Here is a 20,970-nt window from a genome sequence, read left to right as displayed (position 1 = left end):
ATTCCCGACGTCCGCAGCCATGGATCAGTGAGCACTGGCTTGCATCTCCTTCCTAGGAGACGCCAGCGATCACATCCGCTCTGGTCCGCTGTGTCCGGTAGGGTGCGTGCGCACGCTCATGCCCAGTCTTAAAGGGCCAGCGCGCGCACATGTGAACAATATACATCATCAACTACACATGATTTCCTGGACTAAAAGAAGGGCCCTGCCCTTCTGATCCTTGGCTGAGCGTTGTTAGTTTATCCCAAGTCTGTCTTGCAAATGGTCCCTTAGTGTTTTCCCTTTCCAGTTGTTACCCATGCCCTGTTACCTGTTCCTGTATCCCGTGCTGTGTTCGTGTTCCTGTGCCTACTAGTATTGGAGTCATGTTTACTGCACCTGCTGTCGTTTGCCACGTCCTGTGTCATCTGCCACGTCCAGTGCCACCTTCCTCATCCAGTGTGATCCGCCATGTCTTGCGCAACGTGCTGCACCTACTGTCATCTGCCATGTCTGGCGTAACCTGCTGCACCCCACTCCATCTGTGCCAAAGCCTCGGTCACTGTCTGGACTATTTAGGTACCCTAGTGCGAGACTTTGTATTGCTGGGGTGCTCTGTGGTTTTGCCAGCTACCTCTCCACTACGGCGGTGCGGCCTAGTGGGTCCACATACCCACAGACCGTGACATTGAGCTTGGTTCTGGTGCTGTACATATGAACTGAGCGTTGTTCTGGTGCTGTATATATGCACTGAGCTTTGTTCTGGTGCCGTATATATGTACTGAGCTTTGTTCTGGTTCTGAATTTATGTACTGAGTTTTGTTCTGGTGCTGAATATATGTACTGAGCTTTTTTCTAGTGCTGTATATATGTACTGAGCTTGGTTCTGGGGCTGTATTTATGTACTGAACTTTGTTCTGGTGTTGTATATATGTACTGAGCTTGGTTCTGGTGTGGTATTTATGTACTGAACTTTGTTCTGGTACTGTATATATGTACTGAGCTTGGTTCTGGTACTGTATATATGTACTGAGCTTGGTTCTAGTGCTGTTTATATGTACTGGGCTTGGCTCTGGTTCTATATTTATATGCTGAGCTTTGTTCAGGAGCTGTATATACGTACTGAGCCTTGTTCTGGTGCTGTATATATGTACTGAGTTTGTTCTGGCCCTGCATACTTTTATAAGCTTTGTTCTGGTGCCGTATATATGTACTGAGTTTGGTTCTGGTACTGTGTATATGTACTGAGTGTAACGTCTGTGGCCGCTGACCACAAACTCCTTCCATCCGGTCGATGCCCTTCTCTCCAGAGATGTCTGCACATGCGGCCGTCCTGTTCCACAGTGACCAGCAGGGTGCAATCATGAGCTCAGTCCAGCCTTGGAGCGCACACAGATGTGAAATTGAGCTCATTGCTCTCAGAGCACCCTGGACTATAAGAAAGGCTCTGCCCATTCCTACCTTGCCTGAGCCTTGTTATCGTTATCCTAGTATGTCTATGCAAATGGTCTCCTAAGTGTTTTCCAGTTCCCAGTGTTCCCCGTTCCTGCTACCTGTAACATGTATCCCGTGCTATCCTGGTCAAGTGCCGTGTTGAGCTTAAGTCGTGCTATGCTGTGTACCACGCCTGTCCTGCTACACCACGCCTGGCGCCTGCCTGCTGCCTAGTCCCAGCCGAGCCTGTCTTGCTACTTTCTGAGCTACCACAGGTACACTATATGAACTATAGACTGTTACCTGTGTCCTGTTGGCCAGCTGTCATACCGTCAAGGCGGTATGGCCCAGTGGGTCCACAAACCCAATGTGACACTGAGCTTTGTTCTAGTTCTGTATATATGTACTGAGCTTGGTTCTGTTGAGATATTTATGTACTGAGCTTGGTTCTAGCACTGTATATATGTACTGAGCTTTGTTCTGGTGCTGTGTGTATGTACTGAGCTTGGTTCTGGTGCTATATTTATGTACTGAGCTTGGATCTGGTGCTGTATATATATATACGGAGTTTGTTCTGGCGCTGCATACATGTATGAGCTTGATTAGGGTATGATATATATATACTGAGCTTGGTTCTGTTGCTGTATTTATGTACTGAGCTTTGTTCTGGCACTGTATATATGTACTGAGCTTTGTTCTGGTGCTGTATATATGTACTGAGCTTTGTTCTTGCGCAGTATATATGTACTGAGCTTGGTTCTGGTGTTGTATTCATGTACTGAGCATTTTTCTGGTACTGTGTATATGTACTGAGCTTGGTTCTGGTACTGTATATATGTACTGAGCTTGGTTCCGATGCTGTATATATGTACTGATCTTGGTACCGGGGCTGTATTTATGTACTGAGCTTGGTTTTGGCACTGTATATTTGTACTGAGCTTTGTTCTGGTGCTATATGTATGTACTGAGCTTGGTTTTGGCACTGTATATATGTACTGAGCTCGATTCTGGTACTGTATATGTGTATGAGCTTTGTTCTAGTACTGTATATATGTTCTGAGCTTGGTTCTGGTGCTGTATATATGTATTGGGCTTAGTTCTGGTGTTGTATTCATGTACTAAGCTTTGTTCTGGTACTGCATATATGTACTGAGCTTAGTCTTAGTGCTGTATATATGCACTGAGCTTTGTTCCAGTGCTGTATATATGTACTGAGCTTGGTACTGGTGCTGTATTTATGTACTAAACTTTGTTCTGGTGCTGTATATATGTACTGAGCTTTGTTCTGGCACTGCATATATGTATAAGCTTGGTTCTGGTACGATATATATGTACTGAATTTTGTTCTGGTACTGTATATATGTACTGAGTTTGGTTCTGGTCCTCTATTTATGTACTGAGCTTTGTTCTGGTGCTGTATATATGTACTGAGCGTGGTTCTGGTGCTGTATATATGCACTGAGCTTTGTTCTGGTGCCATATATATGTACTGAGATTTGTTCTGGTGCCGTATATATGTACTGAGCTTTTTTCTTGTTCTATATTTATGTACAGTTTGGTTCTGGCGCTGAATATACATGTATGAGCTTTGTTCTGGTAATGTATATATGTACTGAGCTTTGTTCTAGTGCTGTATATATGTACTGAGCTTGGTTCTGGGGCTGTATTTATGTACTGAACTTTGTTCTGGTGTTGTATATATGTACTGAGCTTGGATCTGGTGTTGTATTTATGTACTGAACTTTGTTCTGGTACTGTATATATGTACTGAGCATTGTTCTGGTGCTGTAGATATGTACTGAGCTTGGTACTGGGGCTGTATTTATGTACTGAGCTTGGTTTTGGCACTGTATATATGTACTGAGCATTGTTCTGGTGCTGAATGTATGTACTGAGCTTTGTTCTGGCACTGTATATGTCCTGTTGGCCAGCTGCCATACCGTCAAGGCGGTATGGCCCAGTGGGTCCACAAACCCAATGTGACACTGAGCTTTGTTCTAGTTCTGTATATATGTACTGAGCTTGGTTCTGTTGATATATTTATGTACTGAGCTTTGTTTTGGCACTGTATATATGTACTGAGCTTTGTTCTGGTGATGTATATATGTACTGAGCTTTGTTCTGGCACTGTATATATGTACTGAACTTTGTTCTGGTGCTGTATATATGTACTGAGCATGGTTCTGGCACTGTATATATGTACGGAGTTTGGTTCTGGCGCTGCATACATGTATGAGCTTGATTAGGGTAGGTATATATAAAACCCAACAAGACCTTGGTAGTACACTTACCCATGCTAAATGGCATAGTTACGTGACCCAGAAGGTAAGGTAGCGCCCCGACGCGCGTTTTGCAAGTAGCTTTCTCAAGAGGCCCCTTGCTACCTTACCTTCTGAGTCACGTAACCATGCCATTTAGCATGGGTAAGTGTACTACCAAGGTCTTGTAGGGTTTTATGTATACCTACCGTACCTGTCACTTTAACTACTCTTAAACTCTCACTATGAGTTTTTCACTCTCTCTCTCTTCTGACATGTACCTACTTGAGTGAATACATCTCTAATCCGGATATAAAAACCATGTGATTTCCCATGCTATATATACTCTTTGTACATGTTTTTGACAATGTGCATGTAAACGTTGACCCAGATATAGACTTGTTTTTTAGATTCTCTATTTTGTTTACAATAAAGACATTTTCTATTTTTGTTAAAATTAATAGTAATGGACTCTAGTTTATATATATCATCGTTAGAGTCCTTATCTCTATATGTACTGAGCTTTGTTCTGGTGCAGTATAAATGTACTGAGCTTGGTTCTGGTGTTGTATTCATGTACTGAGCATTGTTCTGGTACTGTATATATGTACTGAGCTTCGTCCTAGTGCTGTATATATGTACTGAGCTTGGTTCTGATGCTGTATATATGTACTGAGCTTGGTACCGGGGCTGTATTTATGTACTGAGCTTGGTTTTGGCACTGTATATTTGTACTGAGCTTTGTTCTGGTGCTGTATGTATGTACTGAGCTTTGTTTTGGCACTGTATATATGTACTGAGCTCGGTTCTGGTACTGTATATGTGTATGAGCTTTGTTCTAGTACTGTATATATGTTCTGAGCTTTGTTCTGGTGCTGTATATATGTATTGGGCTTAGTTCTGGTGTTGTATTCATGTACTAAGCTTGGTTCTGGTACAGTATATATGTACTGAGCTTAGTCCTAGTGCTGTATATATTCACTGAGCTTGGTTCCAGTGCTGTATATATGTACTGAGCTTGGTACTGGTGCTGTATTTATGTACTAAACTTGTTCTGGTGCTGTATATATGTACTGAGCTTTGTTCTGGCACTGCATATATGTATAAGCTTGGTTCTGGTACGATATATATGTACTGAATTTTGTTCTGGTACTGTATATATGTACTGAGTTTGGTTCTGGTCCTCTATTTATGTACTGAGCTTTGTTCTGGTGCTGTATATATGTACTGAGCGTGGTTCTGGTGCTATATATATGCACTGAGCTTTGTTCTGGTGCCATATATATGTACTGAGATTTGTTCTGGTGCCGTATATATGTACTGAGCTTTTTTCTTGTTCTGTATTTATGTACGGAGTTTTGTTCTGGCGCTGAATATACGTGTATGAGCTTTGTTCTGGTAATGTATATATGTACTGAGCTTTGTTCTAGTGCTGTATATATGTACTGAGCTTGGTTCTGGGGCTGTATTTATGTACTGAACTTTGTTCTGGTGTTGTATATATGTACTGAGCTTGGATCTGGTGTTGTATTTATGTACTGAACTTTGTTCTGGTACTGTATAAATGTACTGAGCATTGTTCCGGTGCTGTATATATGTACTGAGCTTGGTACTGGGGCTGTATTTATGTACTGAGCTTGGTTTTGGCACTGTATATATGTACTGAGCTTTGTTCTAGCACTGTATATGTCCTGTTGGCCAGCTGCCATACTGTCAAGGCGGTATGGCCCAGTGGGTCCACAAACCCAATGTGACACTGAGCTTTGTTCTAGTTCTGTATATATGTACTGAGCTTGGTTCTGTTGATATATTTATGTACTGAGCTTTGTTTTGGCACTGTATATATGTACTGAGCTTTATTCTGGTGCTGTATATATGTACTGAGCTTTGTTCTGGCACTGTATATATGTACTGAACTTTGTTCTGGTGCTGTGTATATGTACTGAGCATGGTTCTGGCACTGTATATATGTACGGAGTTTGGTTCTGGCGCTGCAAACATGTATGAGCTTGATTAGGGTAGGTATATATAAAACCCAACAAGACCTTGGTAGTACACTTACCCATGCTAAATGGCATAGTTACGTGACCCAGAAGGTAAGGTAGCGCCCCGAAGCGCGTTTTGCAAGTAGCTTTCTCAAGAGGCCCCTTGCTACCTTACCTTCTGAGTCACGTAACCATGCCATTTAGCATGGGTAAGTGTACTACCAAGGTCTTGTTGGGTTTTATATATACCTACCGTACCTGTCACTTTAACTACTCTTAAACTCTCACTATGAGTTTTTCACTCTCTCTCTCTCTTCTGACATGTACCTACTTGAGTGAATACATCTCTAATCCGGATATAAAAACCATGTGATTTCCCATGCTATATATACTCTTTGTACATGTTTTTGACAATGCGCATGTAAACGTTGACCCAGATATAGACTTGTTTTTTAGATTCTCTATTTTGTTTACAATAAAGACATTTTCTATTTTTGTTAAAATTAATAGTAATGGACTCTAGTTTATATATATCATCGTTAGAGTCCTTATCTCTATATGTACTGAGCTTTGTTCTGGTGCAGTATAAATGTACTGAGCTTGGTTCTGGTGTTGTATTCATGTACTGAGCATTGTTCTGGTACTGTATATATGTACTGAGCATGGTTCTGGTGCTGTATATATGCACTGAGCTTTGTTCTGGTGCCATACATATGTACTGAGATTTGTTCTGGTGCCGTATATATGTACTGAGCTTTTTTCTTGTTCTGTATTTATGTACGGAGTTTGGTTCTGGCGCTGAATATACATGTATGAGCTTGGTTCTGGTAATGTATATATGTACTGAGCTTTGTTCTAGTGCTGTATATATGTACTGAGCTTGGTTCTGGGGCTGTATTTATGTACTGAACTTTGTTCTGGTGTTGTATATATGTACTGAGCTTGGATCTGGTGTTGTATTTATGTACTGAACTTTTGTCTGGTACTGTATATATGTACTGAGCTTTGTTCCGGTGAATGTATGTACTGAGCTTTGTTCTGGCACTGTATATGTCCTGTTGGCCAGCTGCCATACCGTCAAGGCGGTACGGCCCAGTGGGTCCACAAACCCAATGTGACACTGAGCTTTGTTCTAGTTCTGTATATATGTACTGAGCTTGGTTCTGTTGATATATTTATGTACTGAGCTTTGTTTTGGCACTGTATATATGTACTGAGCTTTGTTCTGGTGCTGTATATATGTACTGAGCTTTGTTCTGGCACTGTATATATGTACTGAGCTTTGTTCTGGTGCTGTATATATGTATATGTATATGTACTGAGCTTGGTTCTGGTACTGTATATGTGTATGAGCTATGTTCTGGTGCTGTATATATGTACTGAGTTTTGTTCTGGCACAGTATATATGTACTGAGCTTGGTTCTGGTGTTGTATTCATGTACTGAGCATTGATCTGGTACTGTATATATGTACTGAGCTTGGTTCTGGTACTATATATATGTACTGAACTTCATCCTAGTGCTGTATATATGTACTGAGCTTTGTTCCGGTGCTGTATATATGTACTGAGCTTGGTACTGGGGCTGTATTTATGTACTGAGCTTTGTTCTGGTGCGGTATATGCGTACTGAGCTTGGTTCTGGTGCTGTATTTATGTACTGAACTTGGTTCTGGCACCGCATCTGTGCATTAGCCGGGAGATTTGTCACGGCTTACTGCTCACGCCTTACTGTCCTCCACCCTTCACACAGTGCACAGCCTAACTAAATGGGCTGAGGACACTAAGGATATTGAATTTGCGCATATACTGTAGGTCTATACATAATAGGTGAGTTTAATATAATGAGTGTGGGTCGGTAGCTATGTTGGCTTATGTAATTATATACATAGTGTGGAAATCCAGTTAAACATTCTGGACAGTGAATTTCTTTATTTAGAGTCCGCTTTAATATAGGGCATATTTGGAATATTGTAATTGTTTTATTTTATTATTAGAATCATTTTCCATGGCACGATACAGTGCAAAACACTGCAACCCTCCCCCCTGGTCGTATGTCTTTGTCCACAAAACAGGAAACCTGTTGTTAAAAATTTGAATCCTACCCCTGAACCCGCACCTATCTCTAGAACGGGGCCCCCTAAACCCTGTTCTACCTCTCTATGCTACAGCGGACTTGTGTGATTTCCGTCGATGTAGATGAAAACAGCGTAGCTCGCTGAGCTATTCTGTTTCTGTAAGTTCCATAGAACTGAATGGTAGCTACGAAAACAGCGTATCTCGCATGCTGCGCTGTTTCCGTAACTTCCATTCACTATTATTGGACTTAAGGAAACAGCGTAGCTCAGTGAACTACGCTGTTTTTTCTTCATGGTCGGGAATCACATGCGTCAGCCGGAGCACAGAGAGGTAGAACAGGGTTTGTGGGGCCTCATTCTAGAGAAAGGTTCGGGTCCCAGAGGTTAGAGCCGCATCTATCAGACATTTATGGCATATCCTGTGGATATGCCATGAATGTTCCTGACGGGAAAACCCCTTTAAAGAAAATGAAAACAAAAGGCAACGCGTGAAACTAGAAATGTTTTTCTACCCTTTTTATTTTCAGAGCAATTTGGAGGTATTTTTAACCACTTTATTACACCGCAGGTTTTGACCTTAAGGACTTAGCAATTTCTTGACTTTTTTCATCGCAGCATTTCGAAAGTTATATCTCTTTTATTTTTATGACGACGTAGCCATATGAGGGCTTTTTTTTTTGGGACGAGTTGTATTTTTTAATATCACTATTTTGGTATATATATACTCTTTTGGTACCCAATTGTATAGGATAACTTTTCAAAAAAAATTGGAGGGGGTAGAAAAACCAGCAATTCCGCCATTGTTTTTCGGATTTTGTTTTTACGGCGTTTACTGTGCGATATAAATTACATGTTAACTTATTCTGTATTCTTTATTCTGTACGGTTACAGTGATACCAAATTTATATATGTTTTTTTATATACTTTTGCATGATAAAAACACTTTTTTTGTCACCATATTCTGAGAGCTATAACTTTATATTTTTCATTGATGGAACTGTGAGAGGGCTTATTGTTATGCGATAAGTTGACGTTTTCCATTGGTACCATTTTGGTGTACATTAGACTTTTTGATCACTTTTTATTCATTATTTGGAGGCGGGATGAATAAAAAACATAAATTCTGGCATTTTATTTTATGGCGCTCACTGTGCGGGTTAGATAACATGACAATTTTTTTTATAGATATATATATTTTTAAACACTTTATTTCACTTTTTTTTTTCCACTTTTTTTCTTTTGTCCCACTAGTGGACTTGACTACACGATCTCTAAATCCCTTCTATATTACACTGTAATACTTCTGTATTGCAGTTTATTATGCATGTCATTGAAGGTGTACTAAGAAGCCAGACCTCGGGGTCACTGTTTGGCCTCTGGCTGCCATAGCAAACCATCGGCCCTTCGCAAGTGATGGAAAGGGCACAGTTACTGTGCACGCGCATTCAATTGTTATAGAAAAAAATAGGGTACAAAAAGAAGGTATATTACACGAGAACATATAGGTATACAGGAACAGAGTTCAAGAAGTTATCTCCTCCTATCTTATCCCCAGAAGTTTTTTTCATCTTTAGGCTATGAACATTGTTGACCCTCTTACTTATAAAGTCTGATCTTCCAGATCTCAGTTCAGAGAGCGTTTTTTGCCTTGCATCTGGTTCAAAAAAGCGCTGCTCAATGGGGAGCTATCAGCCCGCTTACTACTTAGTAGAGATGAGCAAATCAATTCTACACAAATGGAATTTGTTACAAACGTCCATAAAGTTTCAGATTTTAGCGAATCCGAAACTTTTGGAATTCGACTCGCACAAATTGCTCAGTATGGCAGCCGCCATTTTACAGATCAGATGCAGACAGAGTAGAAGGATCACATGACCTCGGGCCGCGGCACAGCACGCTTCCACATATTGCCTTGCAGTTAGCCCTTCCTCTAGCACAGCCAGTCTTGAAGAGTATAGGGGTTTGTTCACACGCCCTATTTTCAGACGTTTTTCATGCCGTAAATGCCCTGACAAATGGCTAAAAATACAGATCCTGAATGCCTCCAAACATCTGCCCATTGATTTCAATGGGAAAAAACTGCGGTTTATTCCCATGGGGCATTTTTAAAGGCCGTTTTTAAAAATGACCTGTAAAAAAACACCTCGTAAAAAGAAGTACATGTAACTTCTTCAGACGTTTTTCATTGTGTCAATAGAAAAACAGCCCCAAAAACGGCCGTAAAAAACGCATCAAAAAACGATTGATGCTTAACCCCTTAATGACCGGGCCTGAAAAGACCTTAATGACCAGCTAAATTTTTCTGTTTTTGCCTCTCTGCGTTTCAGCAGCCATAACTTTTTTATTTTTTCATTGACGTGGCTGTATGAGGCCTTGTTTTATGCGACAGAAATAGTATTTTATTTTTCACCCAGTTTGGGGGTAAAAAAAATTTTTTTTACGGCGTGAATATAGGAAAAAGCGGTTCTCGGAATAGTTTTGTTTATTTTTTATCCCGTTCACGTTTCACGCTAAATAACCCATTAGATTAATTCTTCAGGTTATTACGGTCGTGTAGATACCTAATATGCGTAGGTTTTTTGTTTTTATTTAGTGTAGGGGCAATAAAATGTATTTAATGCAAAATAAAGACTCTTTTTGGCACTTTTTTTATTTATTTATTTGTTTTGTTACTTTTTTTTTTTTTAATCCCATCAAGGGATAACTTTATTTGTAACTTTATTTTTTACTTGTAATGTATTAGCATACTCCTGTATGCTAATACATTACACTGTGTCACTATGACACAGGCTGCTGATCGGGCAGCACATAGTGTGCCCGAACAGCAGGCACACGGAACAGACAGCCCTGGGGTCCTTTGTAGGTCCCCAGGACTGACTGCAGAGGGATTCCCCGGTGTTTGATCGCATCACTGGAATCCCGGTGATGCGATCAAAGAGGGAAATTCCCTTTGATCATGCCGCGGTCACGGACCGCGGTAATCAAAGGGTTACACAGCTGGGGTCCGAATGTTTGCCGACCCCAGCTGTGTTCAGGCGGCTGCTCTAAGATCAGGAGCTGTTAGTAACAGCTCCTGCTTAGAGGATGAGTGCTCACACGAGCGCTCATCAGCCTGATCTGCATCGACGCCAAAAGACGTCTCTGTAGATTAAGCACCCGCACCGCCTGACGTCAAAAGACAGTGGGCGGTCGGGAAGGTGTTAAAAAGCGGCCGAGTATCAGAGGCTGTTTTCCCTTGAAAACAGCTCCGTATTTTACAGCTGTTTTTGGTTTAGCGTGTGAACATTCCCTAGGTGTGGGTCACGTCACTAACGAGTCATAGCCATTATAAACTGGCTAACCAGGAAATGTTGCTGCAGATAGATAGTGGATTAGTGTCAGTGAGTGTGTTTTTATAGTGAGTTGAAAAGAATAGATAGATTTACAATAATTGTATAGATAGATTTTATTGAGAGATAGGGGTCAGGGTCCTCTTACATGGCCCCATGTGGGCCATGTAAACGAGCGCCGATTAATTGGACAGCTTGTTGATCGGAGCTTATTTGCTTCTTTCACAAGGAGTTATGTATGGGGATGAGCGCTCGTTACTACAATTGCTCGTCCTCATACATTTCTATCATGTCGGCAGCACGTCTCTCTCTTTACACACGGATGTGCTGCCGACAACAATATTATTTTCGGCTGCATAAACTATACAATCAGCCGATCAACACACTGTGTGTTACCGCTGGCTACCATCCATTTACCCATAGCTATATATGATCCTGTCATTTTGACATTACTTATGCTGTCTTGGCCTTAAAAAGCTTGAAAACGTAGACCTCAGAATGCCACATACGACTTTTCAGGGCAATTGGGGCACTTCCGATTCTGGATGAATTTGTTCGTATCGAACCAAATCGTATCCGGCGGCCTATTGGACCGAATCATAACGAAAAAAAATTCCCCAAATTTGCTTGTTTCTATTACTTAGCAGGCCAAATTGAAAGCAGCCATATGATTGGGGTTTCCAGTCAGAGGGTGAAACAGGCTATTGTTCAGAGGTACCCACTGGCTGTCCGGATGCTACAATGTGCCCGAAAGCCTGCATCAGATAACTGCTCCTGCAGTAACCAGTATGAGAATCCAGGTCCCAGATTAGATCTTGGCTGGTTGCATCCACTTGCCCAAAGTAAACCCATCGCAGAACCCCAGTTTTAGCTGCTACAGCGCTCCTCTCCCCACATTGACAATGTCACTTCTAGTCCTCACCTGGTGCGTGGAGGATCATCACTAAGTCTGGTTCGGTCATAGTGGTGAGATGGAAAAAAATATATATTTAAACACATAAATCTATTCCAAGACAATAAACGTGCTCAGTGCCGAATGTAGATGTAGGTAGAGTACAATTAGCACAGCAGATGACAGATAATATCTCTGTATGAAATCATAGGCATATGGAAATACCAGATGCCCTATGTACCTCAATTACAGCCCTATTATGGCCCATTACAAAATGGCTTTCCCTGGTATGCAGAGAAGATAGCTATATTATGGTTCATTTGAGTATTTTAGATATCTTTTGTGATGGACATTTTAATTATGCTTTATCTTGGTTAAGTTGTGAGGTCTCTTACTCCCAGAGCTTTGAACGTAACCATACATCACTTAACTCTCTTTTTAGGATTTATTCTTTATTTTTATTCTTCTGATTACTGTGAATATACAATATCTCTTTTGCAAGCAATTGTTGTTCCCCTAAAGGGTGTTTAACAAAGTGTTTTTCAAGCATAGCTGTCATGAATTCCTCAAAATTTATCGTGGTTTCAGAAATGGCAAATTAAGTTTAATGTTGATAAATCTATTATCTATTATAGGTAAACACTGTGTAAAACTACCACTGAATCAGACTTGGGGAGATTGGTGGACAGTAAACTTAAAGGGAACCTGTCACCAGCATTTCACCTATTAAACCGACTATACCTGGTGGTAGTGGGTGAAAAACCATTTCTATATAACCTATAATTGTCTTCTTAGTCGGCTCTGTAGCTTTAGTATTCCGTTTTTAAGTGTTCCTGCATCGTATGCTAATGAGCATAAAAGAGTCATATCTTCATTCGAAAAGAATCAAATCTTCATTCCTCAAGTCTTTCCGAGTTTGCCCCTCCTCCTTAGTTCTGATTGACAGCGCCTCATCTTCCCCAGCACACAAAATCCCGCGCTTGTGCATTGATGTCCTCTTCTGGTGTGCGCGTACAACGAGACACCGGATCATTACAATAAAAGGCGCAAAATGTTTGAAGACCGTTATTTACAGTAGGAGGAGGAGTTTAGGAGAGGGGATAACGGCAATGAACTTTTTACAGCAGCGGCCAGCGAGGGATAAGTAAAGTTCAATAGGTGAAATGATGGTGACAGGTTCCCTTTAACTTTATCAATCAGTGCCAGGTAGCTGCTGCCATGGTAAATATGGTAAATTTGGCTTGCACTAGAAGAGGTTTATGACCAGAACATAGTTTTGCTTCTATGCATGGGGTAATTCAGTTTAGAAAACAAAGATGGCTTAGGGGCGATCTAATTACAATGTACAGTTTAAAAAAAAAAAGATTTAAACATTACTGTAAGCATCACATGCTGTTGTGATTATTTAACTCCTCAAACAATTTCAAGGAGGTCCCGAATTCGTTTCTTGAAAAATATTACAAATTATAGGTACTGGATTTCTGGAGATGAAAAATCAATCCAGGGATTTATTCTGATTAAATTTTTGGAATGGTGGGGAAGGGGGGAGTAATTTTCTCCCCCAATATGGAGCATTTGGCACCCACCTCATGGGGGTTTTTGCTTTGCTCTGGCTCAAACACAATAGGTTGGGCTTGATGGACTCTACCTTATGATCTATATAACTGTTTGCAGGATGGATATTATAGACCCATAACGGAGTCAATGAGAACTGAAAGCTAGGTTCTCACACTGTATTAAATAAGCTGCAGAAACAGTCTTAAAATCCGTAAGTGTATGTTCACACGGCAAACTAAAAACGGCTGTAAAATGCGGAGCTTTTTTGTAGCTGTTTTTCTATTGAGACAATGAAAAACTGCTCCAAAACGACTCAAGAAGTGACATGCACTTCTTTTTTACAGGGTGTTTTTTACATGCCGTTTTTACAAACGGCCATGTAAAAAAACGCCCGTCTGAACAAAACGCCATTTTTCCAATTGAAATCAATGGGCAGATGTTTGGAGGCGTTGAGCCTCTGTATTTTTAGCTGTTTTTCGGGGCCATGTAAACATACCCTAACAAAATCTGCAAGTCTTACATGCAGATTTAGCTGCTTTTTTTTCCCCATTGGCAATGAGTGAAATCCACAAAGAAAATCTGCATCCATTAGAATAGAGCATTACTGATGTTACACATAAGGTCTGGTGTGTAGTCCATGTACCATTTTTATCCTAGGGCCGGATTCACACGAGCGTGTCCGATTTGCGTGCGCAAAAGGTCCATAACAGCTCCGTGTGGCATCAGCATATGATGCGTCGCTGCGTGATTTTCACGCAGCCGCCATCATTATGACACTGTTTTTATGTTTGTAAACAGAAAAGCACGTGGTGCTTTTTTGTTTTCATTCATAGTTTTTACTGCTGTTGCGCAAATCACACACAAGTGCGTCCGTGTGCTGCGCGTGATTTTCACGCACCCATTGACTTCAATGGGTGCGTGATGCGCGAAAAACGCACAAATATAGGACATGTAGTGAGTTTTACGCAGTGGACACACGCTGCGTGAAAATCACGGACTGTCTGAACGGCCCCATTGACTAACATAGGTCCGTGTGAGGCGCGTAAAAATCCTGTGCGTTGCACGGACGTATTATACGTTCGTCTGAATAAAGCCTAAATGTGTTTGATATGGTGAGGTCAAGGCTCTCTGTAAGGGCTGATTCAGACGACCGTGGCGTTTTTGCGCACACAAAACACGCTGCGTTTTGCCTGCGCAAAAGTCACTTACCTGCTCCGTGAGGCAGCATCATATGATGCGTGGCTGCGTAGTTTTCGCGCAGCCGCCATCATTATGACACGCCATTCAGATGTTTGTAAACAGAAAAGCACGTCGTGCTTTTCGGTTTACATTCATCCTTTTGACAGCCGTTGCGCGAAACAGGCAGTTTGCACGGAAGTGCTTCCGTGCGACCTGCGTGGTTTTCACGCACCCACTGACTTCAATGGGTGCGTGATGCGCGAATTACTCGGAGATATTCAACGTGCCGCGCTTTTTACACAGCTGACAAAAACTGCGCAAAAAGCGCGGACTGTCTGTACTGGCCCATAGACTTCTATTGGTCCATGCGTGCCGCGTGAAAACCACGTGACCTGCACGGACGCAATTAACGGCCGTCTGAATCAGCCCTAAGTCATTCGGATTCTGCCTCAAATTTAGCCAAGCTATTTTTTTTTTTCTCTTATGGACCTTGATTTGGAGCTGAATGAAGGGTCCAGTAGAAAAACCTTCTAAAACAGTCCAGACTTATTTTCTAAGTGCAAAGAACCAATTGTAATGTCTAATGAAGGTGGATAAGTGCTCTCCTAGCATCGAGAAACCCATACTCACCCATTTGACTGGTATTTGGAGAACTGCAGCAATTTTTTTTATTGGGGGGGGGGGGGGTCACTGTAGGTGTGCTTTGGCAGACATTGGAAATGTGCAATTTGTTTGGCCATTGAAGTCCAGTCTATGAAATTCCAGCACCAACATTGCATCAAAGTAGTTTGGCCCACTATTTATTAATTTCCTGTTGTGTACATAACTCCAATTTATTCTATAGTGCTGTACAGAGATTGACAAAACTGGAGATCCCATGAGAGAAGCCAGCGCTGCAAGGCAACAATGCCAACCACTAAATCACTGTGCTGTCGACAACATAGATCTCCTTCCATTAGTGGTGAGGATCCCAGATCTCACATCCTCACAGATCTAACATTTATCCCCTTTCCTACAGATAGGTGAAAAATTTTGTTTATGGGAAATTGGCTTTAAGCTTCAAGGATTAAAAGGTTTTTTTTAGGCTTTATGTAAATAATAATTAATGTATAAATGAAAAGTTATACAACTTTAGAACATACTATGGGGCATATTTACGAAGGACAGGCGTTTCATTCACAAAACGTTTTGGCAACTTACTACAGTGTATCAGTCTTGAGTCCAGGCTGTTACAGACTATGTTCACACGGCAGATTTTGCTTCGCGAGTCCCAACGCAGAATTATTCCTGCCATGAGCAGGAAGATTCCTATTTCTATTCAGATCGGACAGGACGCTTCTTTTGTCCGCTAGCTGAACTTTAGCTAGCGGGAAAAAAAAAAAAAAGCTTCCGCCTCCCATTGTAATGAATGAATGAGAGGCGGAATTTTGAGGCGGGATCCGAATCAAAAATTCTGCCGTATGAACATAGCCTAACTCTCAGAGCTTTGTTTAGACTGGATACAATTGTATTTACTTTTCAGGCGGAGGTCAGAACAAGGTACGTACAGGTTTGCGGCCTCGGAATGTAAACAAGAGTATTCTCATTCACTGACAGCGAACTAATATCTTGAAAATGGTGACAAATTGAAGCACAAAGTACATTAGTAAGTTGTATAACTTTACATTTATATAACGATTAAGGTTTATTTACATAAAACTGGAAAACAAAAGATGTGATTAATTGAGAAGTTTAGGGATAATGTGGTACTAAAGCACAGCATTTGGGAAACATGGGCGATTGTCAGGGTATGTGCACACGCTAGCTGTAATTTACATGTGAAAAGACAGACTGTTTTCAAGAGAAAACAGCTGCCTCGTTTCACACGTAAATGCTCCTCCTCGCATTTTGCGAGGCGTCTGAGACACTCGTAAATCTTGAGCTGTGCTTCATTGAGTTCAATGAAGAACAGCTCAAATTACGTGGCAAAGAAGTGCCCTGCACTTCTTTGCCGAGGCAGTCCATTTACGCGTCGTCGTTTGACAGCTGTCAAACGACGACGCGTAAATTACAGGTTGTCTGCACAGTACGTCGGCAAACCCATTCAAATGAATGGGCAGATGTTTGCCGACGTAGTGGAGACGTATTTTCAGACGTAAAACGAGGCATTATACGCCTCGTTTACGTCTGAAAATAGGTTGTGTGAACCCAGCCTCACAGTGACAGTGCTCTAACAGAGAAGATGACCCATAAACCATACTAGATCACCCTGTTAATACTCAAGCTGCCATATGGTCAAGACATGGCCCTGTCAGTACATGGTGCACCTGGCAACAAAGTTAACTATGTATCTCAGGACAGATGGACACACATCCATCTACAAATCAGCCAATTTTATAGTAAATTGGCATACAAGTTCACCATCCTGAATAGTTAATAACATGTTAAAAAGCACCTTCTTTATTCACCATACTGTGCAAATGTACATTTTGATCAGAGCCAAAAAACAAAAATATTTAGCCACTTCTTAAGAATACATTACTATTCATTTTTCATAAAAAATCTTATATATAAAAAAATACAAATATTTATAATCAATATTTACAGTTTTTAAATTATGGATGGTTTTTCTCTTTATATAAAAACAAAGCTCTAAAATAAGAAAATATTTTATGCAACGTTATTTCTTCAGATTCTTTTTCGGAAATCCATTTCTGGTGACTTTGCATGCACTCAAATTCATTATTTGTTTTCCCTTTGGGCAAAGTTTATCGTTGAGGTAGAAAGTTAAAGTCTTTGGATTAAGAAATGCAAATACTATTCAGCAGCTATGTGTCAATATCATAGCAATAAAACTTAGGAGTCCTGTGATCTTCAGAAATATTTTTCTTGTAGAAATCCTTTCCAGTCTCATCTGCAAAAGTTATTTTTGTTGGTTCTTCTTTATTACAGTCTAAATGTATATCCGATGAGGAATGATCATTACTATGTGCGGTCACATATCCCATTGTCTTCTGAAAGGGTTCATGAAGGGGCTTCCACACAGACTTCCCAAATGTCCCTGAAAATTTAAGATACAAAAAAATGTTAAAGCCAGTATTTTCAAAAAAAGTCACAAAAATCTAGAGAAGAAATTAGGACTAACAGGCATGACTTCTCATCCACCTAGCTTAGCTTTTGTATTTTTTGACTACACTGAGAATCTCCCAGTTTTACAGAGGTGTCATTTGTACTACACATTTTTTATTTGCGAGGTTTCTGAATTTGCAAGATTTCTAAAAATAAACAAAAAAAGGGGGAAAAAAAACCCAAAACCCTTTATTAACCCCTTAATGACCAGCCTATTTTAGGCCTTAATGACCAAGCCATTTTTTACGTTTTTCCATCGTCGCATTCCAAGAGCTATAACCTTTTTATTTTTGCGTCGACATAGCTGTATAAGGTCTTGTTTTTTGCGGGACAAGTTTTCTTTTTTAATAGCACCATTTTGTGGGACATATTATTTATTGATTAACTTTTATTAACTTTTTTTGGGGGGGGGGGGGGGGGAATAGAAAAAAACCTGAAATTTCGCCACTCTTTTTCACGTCTTAAATCTACGCCGTTTACCGTGTGATATAAATAACACAATAACTTTATTCAGCGGGTTGTTACGATTGCAACGATACCAAATTTGTATAGTTTTTGTATGTTTTACTACTTTTACACAGTAAAAACGCTTTTTTTTCAAAATTATTTGTTTTTGTGTCTCCATATTTGAAGAGCCGTAAAGTTTTTATTTTTTCGCCGATGCGGTTGTATGAGGGCTTTTTTTTTGTGGGAAGACTTGTAGTTTTTATTGGTACCATTTTGGAGTAGATGCAACTTTTTGATCACTTTTTATCACATTTTTTTTAAGTCAGGATTCACAGAAAACAGCAATTTTTCCAGTTTTTTATTAAAATTTTTACGGCGTTCACCGTGCGGGTTAAATACTGTAATAGATTTATAGTCGGGGTCGTTACGGACGCGGCGATACCAAATATGTGTAACTTTTTTACTTTATTGTGTTTTTTTTAATTAACTTTATTAAACTTTTTTTTTACTTTTTTACTAGTACCACTAGGGGACTTTAATATGCGATTCTCCGATCGCTATTGTAATATACTGCAATACTTTTGTATTGCAGTGTATTACTGCCTGTCCGTTTAAAACGGACAGGCATCTGCTAGGTCATGCCTCCGGCATGACCTAGCAGGCATTCACTCCAGGCAGACCTGGGGGCCTTTATTAAGCCCCCGGCTGCCATTAGAGACACAGACACTCGGCGATCGTATCGCCGGGTGTCGGTGGGAGAGAGAGGGAGCTCCCTCCCTCTCTCCAAAACCACTCAGATGCGGTGCACGCTATTGTGCACCGCATGTGAGGGGTTAAACGGGTGAGATCGATACTTATATCGATCTCACACGGCAGAGCAGGGACGCTCCCAGTGCTCAGCTACATCTGGCAGCTGAGAGCAGGGAGATTTGACGCTCCCTGCTCGGTTTACTTTATCCTGATGCAGTGCCGTAAAAAAGGCATATGCATCAGAATAAAGCCCGTTAGTGGCCGCCGTTAAAAGGCGTATTGGCGGTCACTAATGGGTTAAACCATTAGGCTGTCAATTTCACAATAATCTGATGGTTTTTATTTTTTTAATCCCTAGTTTGTGAAGCATTTAATTCAAAATATTTCTCAGATTCACAAAATTGCATATTTGTAATAATGCATTAAAAAAAAAAAAAAAAAAAAAAAGTAGTCGTCACCATTAAAAAATTCTGTAGAAGCACACATGATGTAAAACTAGAAGTGATTGGAAGTACGTAAAAAAAAAAAAAACATATATACAAAAAGTAAATATACACATCCTGCTGACAGTTATTAAAATTATAGTGCAAATGTGTATATTCATTTCTGAAAGTAAACTACCACATAAACAACACCAATATTACAGACATTTAAGAGTTTGGTTTTAAAGCTGGTTAAGGTCTTGGATGACATTTTGGAGGTTTCCTAACATTCGCTCCATTATGGGAAAACAAGTTTCCACACAGTAGACTTGAATATGGCCATAACTGATCTGCTAAGTCCAAGTAACCATATCAAAAACGGTTTGGTTATTTAATTTATTCAACCGTTCATCTGTTAATTCAAACCTTATGCGTCAACATTCACAACAGTTTTAAGTCACATTTCCCTCTACTAAAACCAAATATATTTTGATAAAAGGATAGGTGACTTACCCATGTGCAATGTCTTGTCTGAATTTGTCTTGAAGCCAAAAAGGTCCATCTCGGAATCAGTTTTAACACTGTTATCTTCAATCGGATCACAGACAGAGCCAGGAAAAGCATAAATCACAGGAAAAGTTCCATGGACATCCGAATTATTGATGAAATGATCGTCTTTCTGTTGTGTATATGAGGAACCAAAGTCTTTTCGTGTTAAATAATCTGGTTCATAGTCATTGAAGTTAGTAGATCTTTGATCTGAATTGTTACCTTTAAGAAAAGAAAAATACATCACTAAATATTTGCATTAAATACTAAATCGCACAGAACAAAAAAGGTGGTTTGCTGATGTTTCAACAGACCTGAATGATAGCCCTCACATCCTTCAGGGTTATACAGGTTTCCTTTCAAATAGAATGAGCTCTGCTGCCCCATGTGGTGGTAGTGAAGGGGATCGTTTCCAGTTTCTAAGTCAGCTTCACTTCCATTATCCAAATGGCATACTCCTATAATTAAAACAATATATAATTAATTTTTAACAAAAAGAAAGAGGGAAAAATAAATACGCTGTGCAACCAATCTGAAGGCACAGCATTATAATGGAGATAGTCCTTTACCACCAAGCTTTTGGTTACAGATGACTGACTACATAGTGACTTTCATTTAAGAATAATACTAAAAAAAATTATATACAATGAAATTTATTTTATGTAGTTTGTGGAATATACACTATTGTGAGAAGCTTATGGAACCAGTGTTATCGGTCTGTTGTATTGTGCAGTTAGATGACACAGAAAACACAAAAACACACAAGTCTAATATACCATTAGTGTCTCTTTGCTGCAAGAAATAACCACTCATGGAGGAGGTTATGAAATGATGGCTTCCATTTTCAGAAGAGATGTATCCTTCTTGCCTCTCTGCAAGAGTTCCCTGGGAGGACAAGTAACTAGGAGTATCCACTGGTAGGTTTGTCTCATCTGTAAAATAAAAGGGTTGAATTAAACACAAGTTCAAATAAGTCAACAGACTATAGAAGAAAACCAAAAGTTT

At 40.2% G+C, this 20,970-nt stretch overlaps 1 protein-coding gene across 1 annotated transcript in view; it reads right to left on the bottom strand.

The window, feature by feature from the left end:
* Window positions 1-17,277: 17,277 nt before the first annotated feature.
* The window catches only part of LRIG3 (leucine rich repeats and immunoglobulin like domains 3), a 31,200-nt gene continuing 27,507 nt past the window's right edge, over window positions 17,278-20,970 (bottom strand). The window contains exons 16-19 of the mRNA XM_075855026.1: window positions 20,742-20,897; window positions 20,280-20,423; window positions 19,930-20,187; window positions 17,278-17,729 (exon numbers count right to left, since the gene is read on the bottom strand). Coding sequence (XP_075711141.1) covers window positions 17,497-17,729; window positions 19,930-20,187; window positions 20,280-20,423; window positions 20,742-20,897 — 791 coding nt within the window. The 3' untranslated portion in view covers window positions 17,278-17,496. The remainder of the gene's footprint in view (window positions 17,730-19,929; window positions 20,188-20,279; window positions 20,424-20,741; window positions 20,898-20,970) is intronic.

The sequence above is a fragment of the Rhinoderma darwinii genome, chromosome 3, assembly GCF_050947455.1.
Source record: "Rhinoderma darwinii isolate aRhiDar2 chromosome 3, aRhiDar2.hap1, whole genome shotgun sequence".
Classification (NCBI taxonomy): Eukaryota; Metazoa; Chordata; class Amphibia; order Anura; family Rhinodermatidae; genus Rhinoderma; species Rhinoderma darwinii.
The sequence above is the reverse complement of the archived record's forward strand: the minus strand, read 5'-3'. Positions and strand labels throughout refer to the sequence as shown.